General features: G+C 40.0%; 1 protein-coding gene across 1 annotated transcript in view; it reads right to left on the bottom strand.

The window, feature by feature from the left end:
* The window catches only part of LOC126473722 (p21-activated protein kinase-interacting protein 1-like), a 58,510-nt gene extending 38,443 nt beyond the window's left edge, over window positions 1-20,067 (bottom strand). The window contains exons 1-2 of the mRNA XM_050100969.1: window positions 19,878-20,067; window positions 2,685-2,847 (exon numbers count right to left, since the gene is read on the bottom strand). Coding sequence (XP_049956926.1) covers window positions 2,685-2,847; window positions 19,878-19,961 — 247 coding nt within the window. The 5' untranslated portion in view covers window positions 19,962-20,067. The remainder of the gene's footprint in view (window positions 1-2,684; window positions 2,848-19,877) is intronic.
* Between the last annotated feature and the right edge of the window lie 2,293 nt (window positions 20,068-22,360).

Here is a 22,360-nt window from a genome sequence, read left to right on the forward strand (position 1 = left end):
CAGTAGTTTTCCTTTGTACTTTGTCTACAGTTGCTAAATTTGGCATTAAAATTATATTGGTTATACTCAATTGGAATGTTTTATGTATTTTTTGTAGTCTTGAAAGTTTAAATTTCCACTGCTGAAAAGTGTACAAAATGTGACTTATCCAGTTTTTTTCCGTGGGCTCATCATATGTGTTCAACAGGGAACAAATGCGTCGGTTATATTTGGTTATTTATTCTCTTGCCAAATGAGCACACACAAAGTACAGACTGCACTGCATACATAGAGCCATAGATTTTCTAGAAACAAATACTAAATGACTGCTTAAAATTGAATCTTTCCTGAAGTTCCATTATTTAGTCAAAGTAAGTCCACTGGCTGCAGCTTTGGCCAAAACTTCAGCAACGTGTGTAGCTGGGCACAAATTGTACTTTGTTAATTCATCTATAGTCAACACCAGTGTCACAAAACATCAGCTTCTAGATATGGCCTGGTGTAATCTTGCCTGCCAAAGTAATCACTGCTTGTGATTTTCAAAAGATTTACAGCGAGATATGTGGCTGCATCATAAAAGTGAACTGTACAAGATACAGATCATAATCAGTACTGGAATTTGCAATGAAGTCCGAGTAAGTAGCCATCTTAACAACCAATCTCAGGAGTATTGATAGTGATAGTGTTTGCTGTCTGTGTGGGCATGTGTGGTCTTCCTGTGTATGTCCCATATACCAGGTTTTTAAAATTTTCATTGCACCATGCTCTGCCATTGCATTTCTGTCTTGAAGTCCGCCCCCGAAAGCTGAGTGGTCAGTGCGACAGATTGTCAATCCTAAGGGCCCGGGTCCGATTCCCAGCTGGGTCAGAGATTTTCTCCGCTCAGGGTCTGGGTGTTGTGTTGTCCTAATCATCATCTTTTCATCCCCATCAACGCGCAAGTCACCGAAGTGGTGTCAAATCGAAAGATTTGCACCAGGTGAGCGGTCTACCCGACGGGAGGCCCTCGTCACATGCCATTATTATTATTATTATTATTATCATTATTATTATTATTTTCTGTCTTGAAAAGGAGGGATGTGCACCTCTGGCTGCTTTCCCTTGAGTTTTTCTACTGGGACTCAACTAATAGGTGTTAGTGGGTTTACAAAATTTTCTGAAATGTTCCACACTACGTCTCATCAAGTTGAGACATTGTTTATCTGTAAACCTGGCATGCCCCTCATCATTAGTTCCTATACAGAATCAAAGGAGTATATAAATTCAGAATAGTCGGTTCCCCAGACCTCTGACAATCCATTCTACAACCTGTGCAGGCACGAGGAGATAAAGAATATTGATTATAAATAACAAACACTTTAAGAGTGGTGGGAAATTGTAAACACTATAGTAAATGCTATTTTCTACCAACTGTACAGCGAACATTTCTCTAGACATCCACACAACAAGCTCCGAGCAAGCACGAAACACTATTCAAGTGGTAGTGAAAATGTGAGTAATGGTATAATTAGTGAAGTACTAATTGCAGCAGTGCCGGCTGAAGCAATGCATTACAGAACAGTGTTGCCACTGTCAGGAATGCCCACATTGATGACGCTCCTTGGACCACTGTCACATTCTGTTGAGGTGTAAATAGCCACATGCACTGTAGCAGATAGCGCCTGAACATACCCTTTATGCCTGGCAGTGAATTAATTGTAATTTTTAAAAATGTGCCGTAACAATTTTAATTGTATCAAATGGTTCATTTCCTTGAGAAATTTGTAACATTACAAGAAGACAAAATGGAGACAAAATTCCAGCACTGCCACAAGCCACATTAAAAGTAGAGAATACTACTCCTAGCTTCAAAAGTGTTAGTTACTTCCTTAGAGAGGGAAACGGGATACATTTTGGAAGCCTGGAAAGGAGACGCAGGTCATTGAGACTGCATGTTGAGAGAGAGCCACCTTTAATTAATTAGAAAATATGAGAAGTGTGAATCATACAAATTATAGTTTGCTATAGAAATCATGCAGAAATCTAGCAAATTCTGCAGAATATACCAGTAATAGCAGGCATAGATCTTACTAACAATAGATGTAGTCACTGTCAGTAACACTGGGAGTAGGCCAGGGCTGGCATAACAATGGGCTGTTGGCAGGAATCCTTAGGTTAGGTTCTTCTTCCATTACATCCCCACACAGTATTGTGTTATGAAGTTCAGTGTTAAGGTTTCTGATTTTGTTTTTGTCAGTCTTCAGTATTTCATCTTTTTAAAGAAATTTTAGCTGTAAATTGTTTAAAATAATGAAAAAATTTCATGATGTCATTTTATCAAATACCACAGTTCGCTGATACATCCTGTGATTAATAATAATAATCAAGATAAACTATTATTTTATAAGTTTGCAGGGTCCACAAACAGACTGACTAAGTGTAGCACCACATAAGTCTTAGCCCCATATGAGATCAAGATCCAAAGTTTCTATAATTTAACAAAAGTACAGTAGAATTTCGCACAGATTTCAGTTACAACATTAACTGCTCAATACAACATAGTGCAAAAGATGCATATAGAGTGAGCATGTGTTAGAAAACTTCTGATCTAACACAATTATACAAACATATACTACATAAGGGCTTCATTAGCTCTTTTTCTGAACAAATTTGTGTACCTCATATGTAACACAAGCTCTCAAATACAAAATTCACTTTTAGCTTACCATTGTGATGCATCAACATGCCCGTCTCTTTCCTTGTATGTAGATCATACAGGTAGATAGTTTCATCAGCACCTCCAGATGCCAATAACTTCCCACAGGTAGTCACACATCTTATACTAGCACGATGAGAATGGTTAGCAAAACTCTGCACTAATTTGTACTTCTGAAAAATAAAATAATAAATCACTAATAATATATTTAGTATTGCATACATTGTGTGTGTTGTTCTGAATCATCTACAACAACATCCTGATATATATGATGATGTTGATGACGATTGGTGCTCAATGACATGGTTATCAGTGCACATATAAATTCCCAATCTTTTCACAGTCCAGTCTCGTCACATTCCTGAATGATGATGAAATGATGAGGACAGCACAAACAGCCACTTCCCGGGCAGAGAAAATCCCCAACCCAGCCGAGAATCGATCCCCTGACACCGTGATCCAAAGGCAGCAACGCCAGCCACTAGCCTACGAGCTGTGGACTGCTGATACATAGGCAGATCTGCCAACAACTACAAACCTGTACAAAAAGTCCCTCAGGAACTTAGCTTGATAGCTATGGAATATAATGTCAGCTTTTCAATCAAGGCTAAATCCACAGTATTTAAAAGAACAGAACCCCTCCCCACACACACCCACACAAAATTGTACACAAAGATATACAAACCACACTTAAAGTAGAAAATATTAATCCTAGCATCTTTGTCTTGTATCAGCCTCACAACAGCTTTGTCCCTCTCAACCTAGGGCCTGAGGGGATTTGCCACCCCCCCCCCCCCCCCCCCCCCCGCCTCCTGATCCTTCTCAGCTAATCCTTCTTTCCTCCATTAAGAAGGAGTGCATAGTTCCAAAAGCTAGGATTAGTATTTATGATGTTAAGTGTATCTTTCGGCAGTGTTATAAATTGCAAGCTTAAGTGCCGGTGACCCTTTCTGTATTTTAACAATTTTGTCAACTGAATTCGCCCTTTTATATAAATCAATACAATACAAGAACTTCCACATTTGTGAACATTCACTAGTACTGCTGCTGTGTCACTGTGTGTGGTCCTCAAGCATATGAGTTTACCATCATGATGTGACTGGTCTACCAGTAGAAATCCCCGACCTTTCCTCTAGAGTCTAGACTATTACAGTAGGTGCTTTGAGCTGGAATCTGGAAGTCCTATTGATGAGACTGTATGCCATGTATATTATAGTGTTCAATTTAGATTGCAAAACCAGATGGAAGAAACTGAGGATGTAATCCTGGTCTTCTCAAACAACAAGCAATGCACCTTGCTACTGCAATATTGGCCAGTCCAGAGTTACCGGGCTCTGCAATGCCCTGAGACAACCTAATAGGTGCGCCGAGAATAAAATTGTCTCTGACATGGCCCAGCTAGCTACTCAGCTCTGCTGAAGGACAATCATTTGTGTTCCCAAGCACATTGTACAGGTTGGAAGTTGTGTGCATTCTATAAATCAGGGAGTGCAATGAATCACCTTGTGTGCAAGATGATGATGGCTCATAGCCTGCAAATAGAGTTTAGTGTGAATAGACATGCAGTACAAAACAAAGATATGAACCAGGGCTTATATGAACATGTCCATCTGCACTGATAACTGAATATAAAGATGTAGTAAATTAACTCCTGAAGAAGCATGTGTAATATCTTTATGAGGTCACACTTTGAAATGTACCAGGCTCAAACTCTCAAAAACAAAAGTGACATCAAAACCATCAACTTCAGTATTTCTTTCTTCAAACACTTTTGTACAATAGTTGGTTGCCATGTGGTACAGAAAACTACACCTGGTATTTCTGACTACATGCTGAAACTAAAAAAAAAAAAAAGTAAGTTGGAGGTCCACATATTTTCAGAAATGAAAAGGAACTTTGTCAGTAACATGCCTGAATAACAGCACAATGTTCTCCTTAACCCTCCTAATACCACTGGCGTCAATATGACCTCACAAGCACCTTGAAAATATGTACCTCCCTTGTTTCCAAAGCTATTACTTTGAAAATATAACACTTTCTCCCTCTGAGTCAACTGTATCCAATGATGTTTTGTATTTACAAAATATTAATTTTTTTTTTTCAGTGAGTACCACTGGGGTCAATAAGCCCCAAACCTAAATTACTTTTTGTTTCTTGAATGTAACATTTATGAAAAATAATAATGAATGTTACATTGAATGACTTTAAGGTATGTTTTTATGGCAGTTCATTAAAATACAGTCAATATATTACATGTAAATTACTTGGGGTCTATCACATTTGTCCCAAAAACAGGCAGCAGAACTGATCTCCATAATTATCATTCTATTTCACATAGCTGAATTTGTAGCAAGTTTTGAGCAGATTTGTAAGCAATGTGATAGCACAGGAAAAACTAATGACATCATTCACATGGTGGGGATCAAGCCTCTTGAAATGATCTGTGGATGACAACAGCAAAACAAGAAAACTCCGTCAAAACAAAAACTAACAACACCCCTACTAGGATTGGGAAGGGGGAGAAAAGGAATTCCAGTAAAAGGTACATAGTGCACCACCAGCATTTTCTGTATTTTATGTACAATGCAACAAACTCCCCAGAGACTTGTTTGTTATCTAATAAAAGTTTTCTGAATTTACTTCGCAGTTTTATTTTATCTAATCTAACATTCATTAAATATGTGTGGATGGATATGTGTGTGTGTGTGTGTGTGTGTGTGTGTGTGTGTGTGTGTGTGTGTGTGTGTGTGCGCGCGCGCGAGTGTATACCTGTCCTTTTTTCCCCCTAAGGTAAGTCTTTCCACTCCCGGGATTGGAATGACTCCTTACCCTCTCCCTTAAAACCCACATCCTTTCGTCTTTCCCTCTCCTTCCCCTCTTTCCTGATGAGGCAACAGTTTGTTGCGAAAGCTTGAATTTTGTGTGTTTGTTTGTGTGTCTATCGACCTGCCAGCGCTTTCGTTCGGTAAGTCACATCTTTGTTTTTAGATATATTTTTCCCACGTGGAATGTTTCCCTCTATTATATAAATATGGCAAAAATGTAGACATGAGGCTATGTGACAGGTTAATCTTACCAGAAGTTCTATTGCATATTCACAGAAGTTTACTTTGCAAACTCACACCCAAATTATTATCTTTCTGTGTAACCTAGACCTTGAGCTGCATCACACATCAGCCTATTAAATGAATCCATCACATTCGGGGGGGGGGGGGGGGGGGAGTGGGTGGGGGCAGAGAGGGCACTGTCAATCTCTAGCTGGATTTTGGGTGAAATTATTTAATTGGATATATAAAAAATCTACTCACCAAGCGGCTGCAGAACACACACACAAAAGACTGGTGTGATTGGCAAGCTTTCAGAGCCAGAAGCTCCTTCTTCAGGCACACGGGTAGAAGGGGAAGGAAGAAGGGTGAAGGAAAAGGACTGGAGAGGTGTAAGAAAATGGTAGATTTTGGGAAAGTCACCCAGAACCGCAGGTCAGGGAAGACATACTGTACGGGATAAGAAGGAAAGACTGATTGTTGGGGCTGCATTGGATGAGATTTGAAAAACTGAGAGCTTAAAGGTGGAAGACAGGGTAATATGCAAGACAGAGATTACTACTAAAACATTATGCATAAGTTAATAAGAATGAGTAAGCTAAGTGAACTGTACGTAATGGAAGTGGGAGGGTGTGGTGAAAAATTGACACGAAAGGCAATGAAAGATGTAGAAAACTAAAACAGAGTGAGGCAAAGAGTAGTTACAGTGAAGAAAAGCTGAAATGGAAGTAATTTACGTAAATTAAGGCCCAGTGGGTGGTGAGAACCAAGGACATGTTGTAGTGTTAGTTCCCACCTGTGGAGTTCTGAGAAAATGGTGTCTGGAAGAAAAATGGGCATAGGCAGAGGGTATATACTGGCAACTCACAATATCCTGTTGCAGAGCATGCTCTACAACATGACATTTGTCATCTTGGTGCCTGCTTCACTACACGTGCCATCTGGATTCTGCCCCCAGACACCAGTTTCTCAGAACTCCGCAGCTGGGAACTAGCACAACATGTCCTTGGTTCGAGCCACCAACCTGGCGTTTATTTACATAAATTTCTTCCATCTCAACTTTTCTTCATTGTAACTACTCTTTGCTTTTCTACATCTTTCATTGTATTTCCTGTCTATTTTCCACCGCCCCCTCCCCACTTCCGTTACCTACAATGCACTTAGCTTACTCATCTTATTAATGTTGTAGTAGTAATCTCTGTCTTGCATACCCTGTCTTCCACCTTTAAGCTTTCAGTTTTTCAAATCTCATCCAATGCAGCCCCAACAATCAGTCTTTCCTTCTCATCCCGTACGGTAGGTCTTCCCTGACCCACAGTTCTGGGCGACTTTCCCAAACTACCCCTTTTCCTAGATGTCTCCAGTCCTTTCCCTTCACCCTTCTTCCTTCCCCTTCAACCCTTCTGCCTGGAGAATGAACCACTGGCTCTGAAAGCTTGCCAGTCACAACAGTCTTTTACGTGTGTGTTCTGCCGCCACTTGGTAATTAGATATTTTATCTATCCAGTTAAATAATTTCATCAAAAATTCTTTTCATTGTTAGATTTTGGGTGGAGTATTCTTGTTATTAATGCTACCAAACATACGAAAAATTATAAAATATCAGCACACAGTAGGAAGACATACATTTTCAACGGCATGTACATATAGTTACAGAACAATCCAAATAAATAAAAAGATTGTAATGATGTATTCTCTGGCATTGAAACTTGCAACCAAAAAGTAATCTTAGAATCAAAGTTAGGCCATGGGCTCCACTACAGACTTGCCAATCAGTGCAATGTACATTAAACAAAGAAAGAAAAGAAAAACTAGCTTTTTGCAAAGAAAGAAAAGAAAAACTAGCTTTTTGTTGCATCGTGTTCATTTCTGCAATCTGAATACCCTTGCTAGCCCTATATAAGTCTAATAAAGAGCATGACCTAAGTAACCACCTCCAACAACTATACCACATATATACCAAAAATATGAACAACATCCACAACTGAAACTTAAAAACAAAAATGTCAAACAATGGAAAATCTGGGTTAGAATAGCAATAATTTTGGAAAGGACAGATTGCTAGGTACTGTAAAGATAACATGCTGAGTTGCAGACAGGCAAGATGAAAAGACTGTTACACATTAAACCTTTGTCCAAAGCCTCCATCAAAAGGCTTTGGGTGAAAGCTTAATGTGTAAGTCTTATTTAAGCCTGTCTGCAACTCAACATGCCATCTTCACTGTGAGCAGCAGTCTATCCTTTCCATAAATGTAAACAAAATCATCACAAATCCCATGCATGGAACACACACCACCACACTTCAAAGAGCACCCCAATGATCAAACACAATATAGTAAGTTTGGCACACACATATAGCCATGGGAGTGGGGAGAGGGGATGGGAGGAGGGGGGGAAGGGGGGGAATGTGGCAGTGTTCACAGTTGTTGCACTGAAGGCCAATATGAATAACAACTTGCATGTTGAACAATGGGAACTGAATATGAGAGAACGAGATTCGGTAGTTAGTAGCGAATCAGAATGTTAATTCGTAATTTCCTATGGTTTGTAAATAAAGTTAGTTGGTATTTTAATCTATTAGGCTATAATTTAGTCACATCATAGGAATTTTTGGAAAAAATCGGTGATGAGACAAAGGAATGATGAATGTTCATCTCAGGCTACACTAAAAATAAATCTATTATGACACTCGTATTTGTAGCACTGACATTCATTGGCTTCACAAACTCTCACACAAATTATCACATTCCAATGTAACCCAGGCCTTGGGTTATGCTACAGGTCAGTCTGTCTGCACACCTAGTTCTGTTCTGTTCACGTTCATTACTTCGCCACCTCATGTCCACGTTGTCACATTCCAACATAACCTAGGCCTAACGTTGCACTATACATCAGTCTGTCAGCACATCTACTTTTTTCCACTCATCAAAGAAATAGGAAAATCAGAAACCAAAATTAAAGTTCATAATAACCAGATTAGAAAATGTTATAATAATCAACTCACATCTTCTTCCAAAATAAATCATTAGATTCAGCAATTCTCGCTGACTATACCATCACCCAAATGGCTATGACCAATGTCAATGAATTATCAACATTGGAACACAATACAAGAACCATCAACGCAATAAGTAAGTTACACTTTAGTCTGTGCTTCTAGCCTTTTGAAGGAGTTTTACATTTAGTAGCACACTTACTACGAAAATCACATACATACAGGATACAGACACTTAAAAAACATACCACGAAGCTGTTAAACAGATTGGTCACAAATTGATATTCATACACAGACAACAGAAACTGCAAAATTGTAAACTTTGGAAAGCAAAGGATGACTGTGTGATGCTGCAGTGAATTGTCACTGCACAGCTGACATGGATAGTAAAGAGGGACCATGTTGATACCAGGACATAAAGTCTTTGTGAATTTTATTCCATGTACTTAGTTGAACAGTAGCTATGCCTCATGGACACACCCATAAACAATATACACAGTTGTCAGAATTTGAGGGACGATGTGTTGTTGAGTTCAAAGAAGCCAGTTGGAGTTACCAGTGAATCACTCTAATTTGAATACAAGAGCACTGCCACTATACAACACTGGCAGGAATGGGTGAACAATGGCGGAACACAATGTCAAGGAGAAATCAGATGGCCTAGAGAGACAACAGAATGTGAGGACTGAGCAATCATCAGAGAGGCACTCAGAGCCCCAACTCATCATCATGACCGATCCGACATGCAACTGGTGCTTCAGTGACTGCGAGGACCATTGATATGCAGCTCACAGAAAGGGGGCTGAGCTCACAGTGCCCCTTGCACCGACTACCTTTGTCCTCTGTACACCAAAAAGGGCAAATGCCTTTAGTGTTGGGCACATTTGGCCTGGAATCTCACTGACTGGAGTAGAATTATCTTCAGTGATGAGACCCACTTCGAACCGAGCCCCAATGGAAAGTGGAGATGTGTTTGGAGATGCCCCAGAAAGGCATGACAGCCAGCAGTGATGGTTTGGGGTGTAATTTCATTTCACAGCAGGACCCCTTAGTTGTCATTGACAGCACCTTTACAGCATAAAGGTATGCTGACAAATATTCTACACCCCATTTTGTTGCCCTTCATGGCAACACATCCTAGGCTTACATATCAGCAAGATAATACCTGCCCACCAATGGTGAGAGCTTCTACTGCTTGTCATACCCTACCTTGGTCAAATCGCTGGATCTCTCCCCAATTGAGAATGTCTGGAGCAATATGGGCAGGGCCCTCCAACCAGCTCAGGATTTTGACACTCTAACACACAAATTGGACAGAATTTTGCATGCTATTCCTTAAGAGGATGTCAAACAAGTCTGTCAGTCAGTGCTAACCCGAGTAACTGCTTGTACAAGTGCCACATGTAGATCAATGTGTTATTGACTTGCTTAATTTGTGGAGCTCTTTCTCTTGACTAAATCATCCAATTTTTCTGATGTTGTAATCACTTGTTTCTTCATACATGCACATCACAGCTGTTGATTTTCACCCCATTTGGTTAATTTCTTCATGGTACATTGTTTTTTGCCTTAAGAGTGTATTTGAGACCATACTGAGAACAACGTGAAAGGCAGATTACATTATCTTAATACTGTGGAGGTGCTTCTGAAGAAACACATGTAAATTTTTAGTAAAACAACTGTCACAGACGTACATATAAACACAGGTATGCCTCAGTGTAGTGCATTGGATCCAATTCCATTCTACTATAAATCAATTACTTTCCAGACAGTATAAGACATGGAGAAAATTTTATCTTTGGTTATTACAACAACACTATAGCCACTGATAAAACGGCAGAATTCCTATTGCACAAAGCAAATGAAATCTTACAGGAAAGGGTCAACAGAAGGGTACGATTCCACTCATCTGCATGTACCCGTGACGTAACAGTGTTATGTGATGTCATTGCGGTGTGACTTGGAAATGGATTGTGCTTGCAGAGGGCTTGTTGGAGTAAATTGTGGCACACTCTAGTCTGACACGTTTATGTTTCCAAACTATTTGAGAGAGATGTCAGTACAGCACTAGACTTAGTGCTGTGTGTTACTCGATGTTGTGGGATTTTGTTTTTGTTGCATTGACAGTGTGTTATTTCAATGCCATTAGTTATTAGCTACTGATTTGATCTCAGTTTTGAAACTTTTACTTCATCACATCATCAATGGTTTGAAAGGATGTTACAATGAAACTTACTAGCCATTCCTTGGGTGCTGCTATAGATGACAACATGATCCATTCAGTTAAATTTCTCCAGTTATATAGCCTTTTGGAAGAATGTGTGCAAAGTGTCAGCAGTGTGCGGAAATTATTAATTCGGGCAAAGTCTCTGCAACTTGAACCAGGGATGGGTGTTGTGGCAATGTTTCTGTTGATTTCAGTAATAGTTATGTTGGTGTGTGTGTGTGTGTGTGTGTGTGTGTGTGTGTGTGTGATATGTGCCAGCCTAGATGTGTCAGCTGACTTTTGGTAGTAATCACACTCTTAAGTATTTTTTTTATCTTTACTGTAAGAAGTGCGAGCCTCAGAAAAAAGGACAGGATTTACTTGAACAAAAACTGGCAAAGCCACAAGGAATTCTCTTTTGGATCATGGAATATTAGAAGCCCGTATCACCCCGGACCTGCCCAAATACTAGCAAACAAATTAATAAAATATGGAGTGCAACTGGTAGCTCTCCAAGAAGTAATATGGCAGGGAACAGGTTCACTGAAAATAGCAGACGGGACAATAATGTATGGAGACTGCGGTCAGCTCCATGAATTTGGAACTGGTTTCTACATTCATAAATCAATAGATGACCCGATAAGGGAGTTCAAACTTGTTAATAACTGTACATCATACATAACTATTCAGAGGCAGTGGTTAGACATTTCATTTCTAAATGCACATGCACCCACAGAAGATAAGGATGACAACACAAAGGAAGAATTCTACAGCCAACTGGAACAAACATACAACTCATTAAGTAGGCACAATGTGAAAACAGTGTTAGCAGATTTTAATGCCAAACTAGAAAAGGAAGAAATCTACAAGCCAATCATCGGCAATTTTAGCTTACATGAGGAAAGTTCAGATAATGGGGTTTGACTTATAAACTTTGCAATGACAAATGGTCTCACGATAAGCAGCATGAAATTTCAACATAAACGCATTCCTTTAGGAACATGGATATCACCAGATGGAAAGGTAGTCAATCAAATTGATCATGTAGCTATCCATAAATGATTCCAAAACAGTATTATAGATGTCAGAACCTTTAGGAGAACGGATTGTGACACAGGCCACATGTTAATCATATCAAAAATGAAAGTGAAACTCAAGAGGAAAGTAAATAGAAACAGAGAAGAAATTGCAAGATATAACATAGGAAACCTGGCGAAAGTAAATATAAAAGAAAATTTTACAAAAGAAATTGAGAGCAATCTAACAAAACCGAGACTGAGCAATTCAGAACCGCAGGATGTCGAAAGCAGATGGAGACACCTGAAGGGCTGTATTCAAGAAGCAGCTTCCAAAGTCATAGGTAAAAGAAAATTACCTAATAAAATTTGGTTTAACACAAAGTGTCGTGAAAAAGTGCTGGAAAGCAGAAACTCAAGGAATGCATGGATTTAAGAAAGGGACAATATGACGTTGAAGGTAAAGTACTATTAAATCCACCAAGAAACACAAAGAACCCTACGACAAGAGAAAAGGAAATACTATAACAATATGGTCAGAGAAGAAGACGATGATTTCCAACATCACAGGACAAGGCAGATGTATCAAAATATTTAAAAAAAAAAAAAAAAATCCTTTGGTAAATTCAACAAAAGGGAGCAGTTTATACAGGATCAGTATGGGAAAATACTGACCAACAAAAGTGGCGTACAAAAAAGATGGAAGACATACTTTTCACAACTTCTCAACTGAAATGACCCACACTCTTACTTTAAACTGGAAGAACCTGGTACAATTGATACAGCTGATACAGTTACTACCCCATCAGTAAATGAAATACAGCAATCAATAAAGAAATTAAAGAATAACAAAGCTTGTGGTGAATACCAGATATATGCTGAGTTATTAAGGAATGGAGGCCCACAACTGTAATACAGGCGTTAATACAAACAATTAGATCACTTATTCACCCTAAGACAAGTAACTGAGAAGAAGTGGGAATTCAATGTAGATGTCCACATATTATTCGTAGATTTTAAAGAGGCCTATGATAGCATATACTGATAGACACTCCTAAATATAATGAAGGAATTCAAAATACCATCAAAATTGATCAGATTAGTTAAAATGCGTAGAGGCGAAACTTTACGTCGCATGAAGACATCGGTAGGAGAAACTGAAGACTTTAAGGTGTACACTGGACTTAGATAAGGGGATGCCATTCACCTATTTTATTTAACCTTGTCCTAGAGAAGTTCGATAGAGAATTTTCTAAAACCAGTCCACAGGGGATCCAGCTACAGGATGTGAACAATACAAAACTTGCCTATGCAGATGATGTAGCACTAATAAGTAGTTCCAAAACAGAATTAATCAGAACGATGCAAAATTACTAGAAAATTGCTGAGAAAGCAGGATTACATGTTAATGAAGAAAAGACAGAATACCTGCCCATAAGCAGGAAAACCAGGAAAGATGCACCTTTGACTATGGATGGATTCAATTTCAAGACTGTTGACCACTTCAAATACCTAGGAAGTATTTTTTGTAATAACAACAGAACAGATATAGAAATAGATGCCCATTTAGGAACAGCAAACAAGACTTTTTTTAGTTTCATCAAAATTCTAAGAAAAAGATCACTTAGCAGTGACTTCAAAATCCGCTTATATCAATCGACCATATACCTGTGATGTTATATGGATGTGAATTTAGAAAGAAAGATGAAGAAAAACTGTTAATATTCGAAAGAAAAGTACTAAGGAAAATTTTTGGACTGGTGTACGACGAAAATAATATGGAATGGAGAATAAGAAGAAATGAAGAATTACAAGGGCTGTACAAACACCATAACATCGTCGAACTGCTCACGAGGAGAAGATTGAACTGAGCAGGCCGTATGGTAAGAATGACAGAGAATAGACTACCTACAATAGCATTCAGGAGAACAATATATGGAATGACAGTTAGAGGAAGACCCAGAATCAGATGGAGGGATAACATTCGGGAGGACATAAATAGGAAGAACAGCAACAGGACAAACAGCGCATTGGACAGACAGAAGTGGAAGAGGCTCATAGAGCAGGCATTTGGTCGATAAGGCCCTTGTCACATGTAAAATAAAAGTAAGTAGGTTTTAATAATAGTTCTTCTAGTTGTAGGTTCTTGGTACAGCGGTCTTCGTTTGAGCTATATGTCATGTGAAATTCATGATACAGGTCTCTAAGGTGTGTGTGTGTGTGGGGGGGGGGGGGGGGGGGGAGCGCTGAGGGGGCACTATATTGCTGTTTTCCTTTGAGCTATACAAAACAAATTAAATATTCAATTTCCTTTTTTCCCCTACTTATTCCTGAGGATTTCGTGTTTCTCATTTTTCAGTTTTGTTTGTTTTGGAACAGTGTCATTATTCTTATTGCTGCATATTTAGCATGTCTCCACTCTAAGCCCCCAACTTCCCACAATTGTCCCATTAGTTTCATTTCATTGCTGCAGTGAAATAGTTAATGTTGTTTATATCTTTGTTTCCCAGTGAATTTAGTGATGTTAAGGTCACTAGTAGTGTCAGTGTCATCGTAACTGCCGTCTGCGTCACGTCTGCTGTGCAGCGAGCTACGTTAATTTAAGTATTAACTGTATTTTTCTTACTTGTCACTTCTCCTCCCGTGTGTTTTTGCTTTTACGAAGCTTTAATTTTCGAGTGCTAGTAATAGTGTTCCATAGATTTTGTGTTTGTTTTGAATACAGTCAGAGAGAGTCCCTTTAGTCAGCTGTAGTGCCAGTAGTGCTAGTGTTTGTTTTGAATACAGTCCAGAGACAGGTAGCGCTATTTTCATTGTTTTCAACAAGAAGTGTCTAGTAACAACAGTTTAGTCACCTATCAGCCACCTTTAGTGGATTAGCAGTCTAGTTAAAAGTTGATTAACTCTCTACAGTAAATTGATTCCTTAGGATGTATAGGATGTGTGACTGCTGTGTACGGGCGAGGGAGGAGCTGGGCACTGTTCGCTAACAGCTGAATGTGTTGATGGCCGCGATCAGCCGTCTTCAGGCTGCTGCCTCGGAGTGTAGCGGCAGTGGGGAGTCTGGAGCATTGCATGGTACACCCCAGGTGTTACATGCTTCACCCACGGTCCCGGCTGTCGAGATATCTACGCGGGTACCGGGCGCGGTTGGGCCACCCTCTCCCCAAGGGGAGTGGCAGGTTCAGCGGCGTTCATGGCGCATGAGGCAGAGGGTGAATGTGGAGGCTGGCCGAGTGGCATCGGCCGCTCTGCCTGTGAGTGGACACGTGGCCGCTCCTTCAGCAAGGTCCGAGAAGGCAGACGGGGGGAGGGGTTTATTAGTGAATGGGAGCTCCAACGTTAGGCGGGTGATGGAGCCCCTTAGGGAAATAGTGGAAAGGTAAGAGAAGGAGGCCACTGTTCACTCTTCTGCTTGCCGGGGGGTCTCATCCCAGATGTGGAGGAGACCCTACCGGCGGCGATAGAGAGCACTGGGTGCACCCGACTGCAAATTGTTGCTCATGTCGGCACCAATGACTCCTGCCGTCTGGGTTCAGAGGTCATCCTCAGTTCGTACAGGTGGTTGGCCGAGTTGGTGAATGCGGAAAGCCTCACTCAAGGGGTGGAATCTGAACTAACTATTTGTAGTATCGTTCCCAGAACCGATCGCGGTCCTCTGGTTTGGAGCCGAGTGGAACGCTTAAGCCAGAGGCTCAGACGATTCTGCGGAGATCTGGGGTGCAAATTTCTCGACATCCGCTATCGGGTGGAGAAATGTAGGGTCCCCCTGAATAGGTCAGGCGTGCACTACACGCAGGAAATTCCCTCCCTAGGCCTGACAAGACACCTAGTGAGATGCAGCAAGGTGGTAGTAGGCAAAACTCAACAGGGAATAACAATATTAATGTGGTAATAGTAAACTACAGGAGCATCTATAGAAAGGTCCCAGAACTGCTGTCATTAATAAACGGTCACAATATCCACATAGTACTAGGGCAGAAAGTTGGCTGAGCCAGATATAAACAGTAATGAAATTCTAAACTCAGATTGGAATGTACCCCACAGAGACGGGCTCGACAGTGAAGGGGGAGGCGTGTTTATAGCAATAAAAAGGGCAATAGTATCGAAAGAAATTGACAGAGATCCGAAATGTGAAATAATTTGGGCGAAGGTCACTGTTAAAGCAGGCTCAAACATGGTAATTGGATGTCTCTACAGGCCCCCTGGCTCAGCAGCTGTTGTGGCAGAGCACCTGAAGGAAAATTTGGAAAATATTTCGAGTAGATTTCCCCACCATGTTATAGTTCTGGGTGGAGATTTTAATTTGCCAGATATAGACTGGGAGATTCAAATGTTTATAATGGGTGGCAGGGACAAAGAATCCAGTGAAATTTTTTTAAGTGCTTTATCTGAAAACTACCTTGAGCAGTTAAACAGAGAACCGACTCGTGGCAATAACATATTACACCTTCTGGTGACAAACAGACCCGAACTATTTGAAACAGTTAATGCAGAACAGGGAATCTGCGATAATAAAGCGGTTACTGCATCGATGATTTCAGCCGTAAATAGAAACATTAAAAAAGGTAGGAAGATTTTTCTGTTTAGCAAAAGTGACAAAAAGCAGATTTCAGAGTACCTGATAGCTCAACACAAAAGTTTGGTCTCAAGTACAGATAGTGTTGAGGATCAGTGGACAAAGTACAAAACCATCGTACAATATGCATTACATGAGTATGTGCAAAGCAAGATCGTAAGAGATGGAAAAGAGCCACCGTGGTAAAACCACCGAGTTAGAAAACTGCTGCAGAAGCAAAGGGAACTTCACAGCGCACATAAATATAGCGAAAGCCTTGCAGACAAACAAAAATTACGCGAAGCGAAATGTAGTGTGAGGAGGGCTATGCGAGAGGCGTTCAATGAATTCGAAAGTAAAGCTCTATGTACTGACTTGGCATAAAATCCTAAAAAATATTGATCTTATGTCAAAGCGGTAGGTGGATCAAAACAAAATGTCCAGACACTCTGACCAAAATGGTACTGAAACAGAGGTTGACAGACTAAAGGCCGAAATACTAAATGTCTTTTTCCAAAGCTGTTTCACAGAGGAAGACTGCACTGTAGTTCCTTCTCTAGATTGTCGCACAGATGACAAAATGGTAGATATCGAAATAGACGACAGAGGGATAGAGAAACAATTAAAATCGCTCAAAAGAGGAAAGGCCGCTGGACCTGATGGGATACCAGTTCGACTTTACACAGAGTATGCAAAGGAACTTGACCCCCTTCTTGCATGGGTGTACCGTAGGTCTCTAGAAGAGCGTAGCGTTCCAAATGATTGGAAAAGGGCACAGGTCATCCCCGTTTTCAAGAAGGGACATCGAACAGATGTGAATAACGATAGACCTATATCTCTAACGTCAATCAGTTGCAGAATTTTGGAACATGTATTATGTTCGAGTATAATGACTTTTCTGGAGACTAGAAATCTACTCTGTAGGATTCAGCATGGGTTTCATAAAAAACGATCATGTGAAACCCAGTTCGTGCTATTCGTCCACGAGACTCATAGGTCCATAGACACGGGTCCACAGGTAGATGCCGTGTTTCTTGACTTCCACAAGGCGATTGATACAGTTCCCCACAGTCATTTAATGAACAAAGCAAGAGCATATGGACTATCAGACCAATTGTGTGATTGTATTGAAGAGTTCCTAGATAACAGAACGCAGCATGTCATTCTCAATGGAGAGAAGTCTTCCGAAGTAAGAGTGAGTTCAGGTGTGCTGCAGGGGAGTATCGTAGGACCGTTGCCATCACAATATACATAAATGACCTTGTGGATGACATCGGAAGTTCACTGACGCTTTTTGCGGATGATGCTGTGGTATATCGAGAGGTTGCAACAATGGAAAATTGTACTGAAATGCAGGGAGATCTGCAGCGAATTGACGCATGGTGCAGGGAATGGCAATTCAATCTCAATGTAGACAAGTGTAATGTGCTGCGAATACATAGAAAGAAAGATCCATTATCATTTTGCTACAATATAGCAGGTCAGCAACTGGAAGCAGTTAATTCCATAAATTATCTGGGAGTAGGCATTAGGAGTGATTTACAATGGAATGATCATGTAAAGTTGATCGTCGGTAAACCAGATGCCAGACTGAGATTCATTGGAAGAATCCTAAGGAAATGCAGTCTGAAAACAAAGGAAGTAGGTTACAGTACGCTTGTTCGCCCACTGCTTGAATACTGCGAGGGGGGGGGGGGGGGGGGCGGGGCGACATTTAGGCGGCGGACTTAGTTTGCAGTGCCAGAGTTGGAGTTGGTGGTAGTACGCAATTTTTTTGGCATCTATTCTTCTCAAGTTGTGATGTTTTGTGTTTTTATGGTATTGAATGTGTTTTAATTAATGTTGGGATGTGTGAGTTTTGAGGGGTTGTGGCTTTATTTTTTGTAGGTTTAGTTGTTGTGTTTTGGTATCATCAGCTGTGGTTGACCTATACAAATCACAGGAGATGCCCTATTCCAATGTTTGTAGTTTTAGTTGTAGGTGTTGGTGTTTTGATATTGTCAGCTGTGGTTGAACTGTACAGGTCAAGGGAAATGTCCTACTCCAATTTTCACAGTTTTTGTTGTAGGTGTTGGTGTTTAGGTATTGTCAGCTGTGGTTCACCTATAAAGCTCAAGGGAAGTTTCCAATTCCTGTAAATTTTCGCTGGTGTAACAGAATGGTGAAAAATTTTTTTTCCATGTTTTGCGATTGTGGTTTTTTTAATATTTTTTTTTTATTTATTTATTTTAAATATATGTATATATAGCCTGTCCCCGACCTAAATCCCCAATTTCCTGCGGCTGTCCCACAGTTTGGTTATATTTTTAGACGGAGATGTTATAGTCTTATTTATGCGTATTTTCGTGTTTGTTGCCATTGTGTATGTAGTGACGTCATAGGGGCTATACTGGAGACACTTAGAATAGCCATTTCCAGCATACTGATGATGTCATGGGTCAAAGCAGATGGGTGGAACCAGATACTTCTGTAATCCCCTTTACAGTGTATGTTATCTGGTGCAAACTGTGTATGATCAAATGAACATTGTACAAAAGGGGCCAATCATACAAAACAGTGCAACTGTTAAGGAGAATGTGCTCATATTTGAAAGGATGGAGTCTGGCCATCCTAACTTAGATTTTCTATAGTTTTTCTAAATAATCTCAGATAAATGCTGGGATGGTTCCTTCAGCAAGGCCACAGATTACCAACTGTCCCAACTTTATAAGAAACTTGTTTGTGCATTATGAGTTACCTGTTTTCATTGTACAGTGATGACAAATCCAATATCACTGTAAAATGTTCCCAGGTTGACTAAACAAATCAGCATGTGTGCAGGGAATTGTGATTCTACAAGTACTGTAGAATTGTACATATTATACAGACAGACTACCAATAAATTACTCCAGAGATAAAATAACAAAGTGCTTAAAAGACTAGCAAGCAGCATTTAAAGTATATAAATTTTAACTTAAGTTCTTCATGAAAAAAAAACTAGTTGTATGTCGTTATACAATTAACACTGCAGTTAGTCAATGAGAGCATAACTAGGTGACAATATGGAGTGGAACACGACGTTAGTTCACTTGTAGATACTGTGAATGAGGAGCTTCAAGTTGTTAAGAGAAAATTGCAAACGCCGTTTGGTCGCTGTAATGGAAAACCACATCATCTGCTCATTAAAATAAATTCTTCGAGATGCACTTCACTTTGCGGGGTTTATGTGAACAAACTGTGACTGTTATACAGGAAGATCGCAAACAAATAGCGCAAACAGAACGCAAGTAATTGGATGAACATACAACTCATTGCCGTTGAAAGTGTGACATGTCATAATCAGAGCAAGAAACCTGGCTTCCAACAATTTTTCTCTGAATAAAATATGACAACTGTTTAGAATACCTTAATCTCAGTCTTGGTCACTCGATAACCCAGTAGAAATTCTTCGTAAGTTCCTACTATTATTTCCAAACTAGTAACACTCATTACTCCAATCACTTGGTAAGCCTACACGGATACAAAAACTCTACCAAACATGTAAACAAACACACGTGCGATTGGTAGTGAAGTGTTGGATGTGGAGTATCGATACAGTATAGATTGTCGATCAACTCGATGTGCAATCGCCAAAGCATTTCAACCAAGCAGTCAAAAGTCACATTCATTTGAAACTGGCCCAAAGGATGACGGCAGAACCTACTTGCCACTTTGCTGTCTGAACAGGCTATTTCCGTACGCTAACCACATTTTTCTACTGAAGGTACTTCCAGTATATCAGCAAATGCAGTTCTTAATCGAGTTTTTAATGTGTGGGTGAACTGAACAAATAGAGTGTACATAGAGAACTTGTGGCACGTTATGTTGCCTTCCCTGCGGACGTGCCTTTATTTGCATATACCTTACCAGGGGTATCACTGTCTAACATATATAGCATCTATAGTCGGGACACTCTCTGATGTGAAAACTGTTACTGTCCGACAGTTGGTGCAACGCTAGCGCCCCAAGCGGCGAGAAAATAGCCATAAGAATTAAAGTGTGTTTTTAATTATTTTACCAGTTGATTAGCGAAATACGTATTACATTTTTGAGTTTCAAGTATTGTAAATTATCGACAGACATGAATGATCATTAAATACAAGTAAAAGCAGCCGAATATCCCTGATTCAGTGACATATGCTACAACTTGAGGCCAATTCACACAGGCCGTCACGACACGGCACTGTCAAGATTTCTCTGGAAGAAAGTGTTGACAGCTCCAGTCACCCCTCTGTTGTTGATAACGTAACGCTCAAGCTCATTTCCCCCTGATACACGGCCCTGCGGTCAGCGCTGATCTCCATATTTCGTTTCGCCATGGTTTTCGTGGGTGATGTCAGTTGTTTGTTGTTCTTTCGTTGTTTGCTATAAATTGTTTCACTTCGTTACTATGACGCCAGATTAATTGAAGCACTGAGCCAGCAGACTATCTTGTATGACTGAGCATACTAAATTACTTGCACTCTACCACATTTATAAAGTGGTTTTTTTTATAGATTTTGTAGATACCAGTACTGTATTCAACAACTTACAATGAAATGGATAACAATATGGCTGCAACTTGAAGTGAAAAAAGTACTTTGGGTAGAATCAGATTGATTAGTAGGTTGAACTTATTTGTATGTTGTCAGACATTTGTAGTGTTACTATTAGATATTGACTCTAATTAGTCCTCTGTGAGAATATAAAGTTGACCTTTTAATCAAATACACAATACACCGTATTGCCAGGAACACACATTTTTAGAGACCATTTATTCAGCGATGTACATAACGAAGATCAAGGAGAAAACATAAACTACCATACATACATCACATCAAAGAGTAAAATGTGAATGTTCCCAACACCCCCACAAGTTCTCGAGATGTCAAGTCGTGAACTCTGAAAGTCCCACAGCTTGACAGCACCACAGATGTTTACCTTTATTTATTCATTTATTTATTTAACCTGGCAAGATTAGGGCCATCAGGCCCTCTCTTACATCGAACCAGGCATTCTACTTATTTTACATTCATATGTTTTAGTAGGCATGTTAAACTACATCTAGTACAAAAAGTGAAATAAACAATTTGAAAGGTACACCTGGAAAAATACACACATACGGAGTTTATATTCTTAGATCATAAGTACTGTTATAATTAGACATTATTGAAGAGACAGATTTTAGATAGGAGTGCTGGCAGCAGGGAGTATGAGGGAGACTCATGGTGAAGGGAGGAGAAGAATAGAGACATGATGAAACATAATTAAGGAAATATAAAGGAAAAGAAGATTGCGTGGCTAATAGAGATAGATGAAGAGGAAGGCATCTCAGGAGCAAGATAGGAGACGCTAGCTTTGCTATTTGACAGATGAGGGGATTGCCCTTGTACATTAATTTTGTGGAGAACTTTATGAGGATGATAGTAGGAAATGCTTCAACTTCTTCTTAAAAGCAGCAGGAGATTGAATTTTGCGCAAGGTAAGGGGCAGTTTGTTCCAGAGGCGGACAGCGGCAACTGAGAAGGAGTTTGCAAAAGTTTTTGTTTTGTGAGTGGACATAGTTAGGATACCAAATAAGAGTGACCTCGTGTTTCGATTATGATGGCATGACAGGTTTTTAATCTCTGAAGCAAGGTACTGAGGTGCTTGCGCGACGAGGAGTCGCTGGAGTAGACATAGAGTGTGGTAGTCACGCAATTTGTCCGGCCGCAGCCACCTTAGCTCGGAGTATGAAGCACTAACATGATCATATCGGCGAATGTTGCAGGTGTAACACACACAGGCATTCATGGTTAGCTCTAGCCGTCTTTTGTTTTCACTACTCATGCCTTGTTGAATCACATCACAATAGTGGAGGTTCGGTAGAA

Source organism: Schistocerca serialis, chromosome 4 (assembly GCF_023864345.2).
Source record: "Schistocerca serialis cubense isolate TAMUIC-IGC-003099 chromosome 4, iqSchSeri2.2, whole genome shotgun sequence".
Classification (NCBI taxonomy): domain Eukaryota; kingdom Metazoa; phylum Arthropoda; class Insecta; order Orthoptera; family Acrididae; genus Schistocerca; species Schistocerca serialis.